The 7,118-nt window shown below is 60.1% G+C and overlaps 1 protein-coding gene across 3 annotated transcripts in view; it reads left to right on the forward strand.

Moving 5' to 3' along the window:
• The window catches only part of TNRC6C (trinucleotide repeat containing adaptor 6C), a 104,931-nt gene extending 99,509 nt beyond the window's left edge, over positions 1-5,422 (forward strand). For all 3 annotated transcript variants that reach the window (XM_055131006.1, XM_055131004.1, XM_055131005.1), the window contains exons 20-23: positions 26-217; positions 513-583; positions 999-1,138; positions 4,697-5,422. In XM_055131006.1, coding sequence (XP_054986981.1) covers positions 26-217; positions 513-583; positions 999-1,138; positions 4,697-5,057 — 764 coding nt within the window. In that variant the 3' untranslated portion in view covers positions 5,058-5,422. The remainder of the gene's footprint in view (positions 1-25; positions 218-512; positions 584-998; positions 1,139-4,696) is intronic.
• Positions 5,423-7,118: the final 1,696 nt, after the last annotated feature.

The raw sequence follows: 7,118 nt of genomic DNA on the forward strand, positions 1-7,118 counted from the left end.
ACATGCCCCTCTCCTCCGCCTCCAGGGAAACTGTCAGACATTAAGTCCACGTGGTCCTCCGGCCCCGCCTCCCACACGCCAGCCTCGCTGTCGCACGAGCTGTGGAAGGTGCCCAGGAACTCGGCGCCCACGCGGCCTCCCCCCGGGCTGACCACCCCCAAGCCTTCCTCCACCTGGGGAGCCAGCCCCCTCGGCTGGACCAGCTCCTACTCCTCGGGTGCGTGACAGTCCCGTCCTGGGGGCCAGCCCGGGTTCAGTTCCTGGCACCCGTGTGGTTCCCCGAGCACAGCCAGGCAGCCCAGCCGCACCCCTCCCCCCAGAGACAGAGAGGCGGGGAGGCCTGCGCGAGGGTCTGACGCTCGCAGCGGAGCACTGGGCCTGGGCCTCCCAGGATCCTCGGGAGCCCTGAGCTCACTGGGTGCAGCCCAGCCCAACTCCCCTCAGCCCAGACAGACGCCCAGAGCCCGGGCTGCGGGGGTCGTGATGACAGGACCCTCTCCCGGCCACCGCAGGTTCCGCCTGGAGCACCGACACCTCAGGCAGAGCAAGCAGCTGGCTGGTTCTCCGCAACCTCACGCCCCAGGTACCCGCCGCGCGGGGGTGGGGGTGCGAGCAGAGGTGACCCGGGCAGTGGCGAGCAGGCCGCCCAGTCCAGTGCCTTGTGGACTTCCTGCCCCCTGTGGTTTAAAATGCCTTCTGCGCCTGTCCCCGTGCCGGAAGGAGGACACGACACGCCGCCAGCCACACCCGGTCATACATCACGGGCCCCGGCATGCGTAAATGAAGCCGTTGAAACAGCTGGAAATGAAAACACAATATTTCGCTTTCCCAGCACTGGGCCTGGAAATGGCTCTCGGGGCTGGGGGGCTGGGCACGGGGGAGACCACAGGAGGGCTTTCTGCCCCAGGCAGACACAGGGACGGGAGAGGTGTCACCTCTCGGGCTGGGTGCCCCGTTCCCGGAGGCCCCCTGAAACCCACGCTCCGCTTCCCCCGCAGATTGACGGCTCCACGCTGCGGACGCTGTGTCTGCAGCACGGGCCTCTCATCACATTCCACCTGAACCTGACGCAGGGCAACGCCGTGGTCCGCTACAGCTCCAAGGAGGAGGCCGCCAAGGCCCAGAAGTCCCTACACATGTACGTGCCTGCCCTGGGCACGCTGACGGGGACAGCTCTGCCCCAGCATCCCCACCTGCGTCTTTCTGTCCGGGTCTGCCTGTGGCCTCCCATCCTCCTCCACTGACTCCTGGCTCTGCTCGGGGACCACTCCCGGGAGTGCTGGGGACCCTCGAGGTGCCTGCGGTGTGCGCGGCCTTTGCTCCCGCACTCTCCCCAGCCCCGTCCCCTCTGAGGACAGTCTGTGGACCGGAGTCTGCTGCCGTGGCCTCGTTTTCACCTGAGCATTTCTTTCAAGGGCCCTTTAAGCCCAGAGCGGGCACATCCTGGGGCGGTGAAGCCAGGGCCAGCTCGGCAGGCAGTGCCCGCGAGAGGAGAGGGCCGCTCTCTGGCAGGGGCTGCGGGACAGTGGCCTGTCCACCCCGGGCACCCCCTCCCAGCAGCTCCTGCTGGCCACAGCCGAGGGGTCAGCACGCCAGAGTACCACACTGCCGCACTGGACCACCACACGCTTTGGGGGTCCCTCGCTGTGCCCCGCAGCTGGCACCCACAGCACCCACAGTATCCACAGCACCCGCAGCACCCACAGTATCCACGGCACCCGCAGCACCCACAGCACCCGCAGTATCCACAGCACCCACAGCACCCACAGTATCCATAGCACCCGCAGTATCCACAGCACCCACAGCACCCACAGTATCCACGGCACCCGCAGCACCCACAGCACCCGCAGTATCCACAGCACCCACAGCACCCACAGTATGCACAGCACCCGCAGTATCCACAGCACCCACAGTATCCACGGCACCCACAGCACCCACAGTATCCACAGCACCCGCAGCACCCACAGTATCCACGGCACCCGCAGCACCCACAGCACCCGCAGTATCCACAGCACCCACAGCACCCACAGTATCCATAGCACCCGCAGTATCCGCAGCACCCACAGCACCCACAGTATGCACAGCACCCGCAGTATCCACAGCACCCACAGTATCCACGGCACCCACAGCACCCACAGCATCCACAGCACCCGCAGTATCCACGGCACCCACAGTATCCACAGCACCCGCAGTATCCACAGCACCCACAGTATACACAGCACCCACAGTATGCACAGCACTCACAGCACCCACAGCACCCGCAGCATCCACAGCACTCGCAGCACCCATAGCATCCCCTGCATCCACAGTATCCACAGCACCCGCAGCATCCACAGTGCCCACAGCACCCACAGCACCCACAGCATCCACGGCGCCCAGGGCACCACACCATGGCCGGGAGCCGGCACAGCTGCTTGCAGTGGGGGCCGAGCAGCGGGCGGGCTTTGGCCCTGCCCAGCTGGAGATGGCGCAGAGGAGGCCAGCAAGGTGGGCCAGGAGCGTGGTGCTGCTCTCGCCGGGACGAGTTTGTTTTGGGGGTCTGCATGTGACTTGGGCCACTCCTGGCCCCGCTCTGGGACCCGACCCGGGTGAAGCGCGGCCGCGCCTGCCCTGCGCTGTGTCCCCAGCCCGGCGCTCCTCTGGGTTCTGCTTCAGCCTCCCGCTGTTTGGGGGCTGGAGGGACAGTAGACGGGCACAGCGGCCTTGAGCACTGTCCCCACCAGGGGCCACTCCTGACACAGGCCCAGGGCACGTTCCTGAGCGCCCAGCAGTGTGACCCACTCAGAAAGGGCACCCCGGGCTGGTACCCCGTCCCGGCGCACAGGCTCACCAGCCCAGGGCGAGGCGGCCAAGGCCCCTCCTGTCGCGGCTGGACCTGCTGGGCAGCCGCCTCCAGCGCTCACTCCTCATCTCCCACCTCCCCACCGAGCTGGAGGCCCAGAACTGTCCTTCCCTGTCCCCCTGCCATGACAGGGTATGGCCACACGGGGTCCTCTCCATGACCCCCACTGCGCATCTGCGGCCATGAGTGCCGTTCCCTTCTGTGCTTTTGCCCTGCGTCCGAGAGCCGCTCTTGACGCTGACCCCTCCTGCCGATCCCCCAGGGATTTTGTCAGGGCTTCCTCCTGGCTCTGTGCCCAGGGCTCAGTCCCTGCCGCTCCAGGGCTGTGGGGCTGGGGGTCCGACCCAGATGGGCATGTGTGGAGGCCCCAACCCTCCTGTGGCACCTCCATCCTGCTTGCCGTAGTCGCTGCCACAGCCTCCACCCCCAGCAGTATGCAGGGTCCCTTCCCACCATCTGCATCCGTGGCCGCTGGGTCCCGGCTCGGGCCTGGAGGTTTCTTGGTTGCGCCTGTGCATGTGGCTGTTTGCCGTCTCTGGGCGTCTTGGGGAAATGTCCATTCAGACCCTTCGGGTTCTCCTTTTTGTTGCTACTGAGTGGTAAGAGTTCTTGATTCCAATTTTTTGTTTTGCTTTGGATTTGGGGGCCACACCTGGCCTGGGTCACTCCTAACTGCCCTCGGGTCACTCCTGGTGGGACTCGGGATCCTGTGTGGAACCCGGGTTGACTTCAAGGCAAGTGCGCTGCCTGCTGTACCATTGCTCTGGGCAGTTTGTGGGTGTGGCTGCCAAGCTACTGGAAAATGGGGGTCTGGGTGGAGGAGGCCCAGTCCCAATCCGAGCAGGCTTGGAGGTCTCAGCCCCGGGTCCCACATACCTGGGCTCTGCCACTTCCTTCATGCGTGAGGCTTGTCCGAGCATGTGGAGAGGGGCCTTGAGCATGGTTGTGGCTGGGTTCCAGAGGTCTTCAGCTGCCAGGCTCTGCTCAGGGTGGGGAGAGAGACTCAACCCGCCCCCCTCCGAGGGGCCCAGTGAAGACAGGCACGGGGGCAGGAGACTGCATCACTCTCTTCCGGGAGCTTGTGGTGTATGCATATTTTTTTCTTTTTTGGTGGGTTTTGTTTTTGTTTTTTTTTGCTTTTGGGATCACACCCGGCGATGCACAGGGGTCACTCCTGACTCTGCACTCAGGAATCACCCCTGGCGGTGCTCAGGGGACCATATGGGATGCTGGGATTCCAACCCGGGTCGGCCGCATGCAAGGCAAACGCCCTCCCCGCTGTGCTATCACTCCAGCCCCTACATATTTTTTTCTTTTGGAGTCACACCCAGCGATGCTCAGGGGTCTCCTGGCTCTGCACTCAGTTATTATTCCTGACAGGACTCGGGGATTTGGGATGCTGAGGATCGAACACGGGTTGGTCGCGTGCAAGGCAAACGCCCTCCCCACTGTGCTGGCCTCTGGCCTCAGGATTGTGGCGGATATTTTTTTTAATGTGCTACTGTTTCCAGTTGGCGGATACTGTGGTGAATTGTGATCCGTCGTTTCCTTTCCTTGTCGTCTTCACTGGGCTTGCTTGCAGCATGAAGCTGGCCTCCACAGTGCGTCAGGGAGCATCCCCTCCATGCCCGTGCTCTGGAGCAGGGTGACATTCCTCACGTGTGTGTCTCCCCGTGCTGGCTGCTTTCCAAGGACTGACCTGGCCCCGGTGCTGCTGGGGTGTCCAGAGCTGGCCCGAGCCACGGCTGCCGCGGTATCATCTGTCCCCCCTCGCCTCCCCCCACTCCCCGCAAAGGTGCCTCCGTGTTCGTGCTTCTAGTGAACAGGTGTCTGACCAGTGCCCTGCTCTTCTAGGTGTGTCCTGGGGAACACCACCATCCTGGCGGAGTTTGCTGGTGAGGAAGAAGTGAACCGTTTCTTAGCCCAGGGCCAGGCCCTGCCTCCCACCTCCAGCTGGCAGTCCAGCACCGGCGCCGGCCAGACGCGGCTGGGCACCTCGGGCAGCTCCCACGGCCTGGTCCGGAGTGACGCTGGCCACTGGAACGCCCCGTGCCTGGCCGGCAAGGGCAGCAGCGACCTGCTGTGGGGCGGGGTCCCCCAGTACTCGAGCAGCCTGTGGGGGCCCCCCAGCACGGACGACGGCAGAGTGATCGGAAGCCCCACCCCCCTGAACACGCTGCTCCCCGGGGACCTGCTCAGCGGCGAGTCCATGTAGGGCCAGCCCGAAGGCGAGCTCCCGGCGCGTGGCCTGCGCGGAGACAGGACCTCTCACAGCTTTTGATTTTGTGTTGTCTTACGTTTGTCTGGTGTGTGTCATTTTTGATTTTTTTTTTTAAGTATAAAAGCTGCTTAGAATAGTTCTATCATGAAGGGCACTTTTCAGATCCTGGGCTGGAAAGGGGGTTCTGTGGGGGCGGGGCGGGAGGGGGCCGGTGACGATTATGCACATTTCCAGGGGCACCGCGGCCGGGTGCCCCTCGCTGAGGGCGCGCCCAGCCCTCGTCCCCACAGAGCCGCCCGTGCACATGTCCCTTGTTTCATTACTTCTTCATGTCATTTTTTATCCCAAAAAAACTATTTTTTAAAAGTTAAAAAAGAAAAGACATATCAAACATGCAAATACTTGAACCCAGCAGGCCAATAATGAAATGTGAACACCTTCCGCCCGCCCGCGCGCCCGGGCCGCGCGAGGGCAGGCCTGGCGGAGCCTGCGCGCGCGTGTGCGTGCGCGTGTGCGCGCGGGGCGCGCGTGTGCGCGGGGCGCGCGCGGGCGGCGGGCCGGGGCCCCCCGCGATGCAGTATACCTTCTCCGGCGCGCTCGGGCGCCTGCGAGCCCTCGGCGGCCCCTTTGCACTGAGTGGCCGCGCGCCCTCCAGCCACGGGCCCACGCGGGCGGCCCCGTGTCGATGTTTACTCCAGGACTCTGCCCGCGTGGGCGCGCCGGGGAGCGGAGGCGGAGAGGAGGGGCCGTCGCTGGACTGTGGCCATAGACCCTTGTGGACATGCACGTCCCGCGGCGGGACGCGAACGAGCACTTGGACTGGTGGTGGCGCTCGGCTGCGGGCGCCCACCTGTTTACAGACCTTTTTCTCCTTCAGACTTTAAGATTTAAAAAATGTTTTTTAAAGGAATTAAAAAAAAAAAAAAAGACTTCCGTGGTAAAGAGCCTATTTTCAGAATGCAGATGCGCTACTCCAGAGCCCGGGATCGGACAGTCCCCGCCACGCCGCGACCTGCCGCCCGCGCCGCCCGCGCCGCTGTCTTGCACAGGCGCTGCCCTCTCAGGAAGGCCGGTTCCGAGGGCAGCCCCGACCAGTCATGTATTTTTAAACCCGACTCCTAGCACTGAAGATGTTATTTAAAAAAAAAAAACCAACAAAAAAAAGAAAAAGAAAAAAATGAAAAAAGAGGAAAAAAAAACACACAAAGAAGAAAAATCCCTAATCTCTAATGTGTAGCAGTTACATATTTACCAAATAACGGACTCAAAAGAAATAGATGTTTGAAGAGTGCTTTATATATTAAAAATTGCTTTATGTTTTAAAAAAAAAAATGATCAATGTTTTGATTGTTTTGCAAGAAAGAAAGACAATGGAGTAACATACCCTCAAGTATGTTTTAAAATATATATATATATGAACATTGTGCTCCCTGCCTGCCTGATCAGGAAATTTGTGCATTACATTTTTTTTAATTAGCTTTTTAATGGTTTTATCAAAAGGAAAAAAAGAAAAAAATATAAAAAATTTTTAAAAAGTTTTAAAAAAAAAGGTCCTGCAAGGTTTTGCAGATCAACAAAAGCTGGTTTTCTAGAGGATCATGAACTATGCACAAACTGGGCTCCAGGCTTCTGTTCCCGAGTGAGTAGTGTTGGTAGCTAGGCGCCCCTGAGTCGCAGCTCGCCACCCCGGGCACCTGCGCCCGCGGGTGAGCACGGAGTTGTCAAACTCCTGAGACTTTAAAATTGGGGGTGGAAGAATCTGGTTTTGTTTTTTCGTTGGGTTGGGGGGGAGTTTTCGGGGGTGTTTTGTTTTTTTTTTTTTGACCGTTTCTTTTGAATTAAAGATGTCTGTAACTCTGAGATTAAAAAAGCAAGTTTGTGGCTCTTAATGTTTCTCCTCATAGAATGTGATTGTTGAAGAACATGCACCGAAAGTTGCTTCCACAAGTACAACGCTTTGTTGAATCTTAATAAATTGCAATTTTTTTCTTGGCTGTTCAAATAAATGGGTTGGTTTTGGGTTTTTTGTTGTTTTTTTTTTTTTTTAATTTTTCA

This window comes from Sorex araneus, chromosome 3, assembly GCF_027595985.1.
Source record: "Sorex araneus isolate mSorAra2 chromosome 3, mSorAra2.pri, whole genome shotgun sequence".
Classification (NCBI taxonomy): Eukaryota; Metazoa; Chordata; class Mammalia; order Eulipotyphla; family Soricidae; genus Sorex; species Sorex araneus.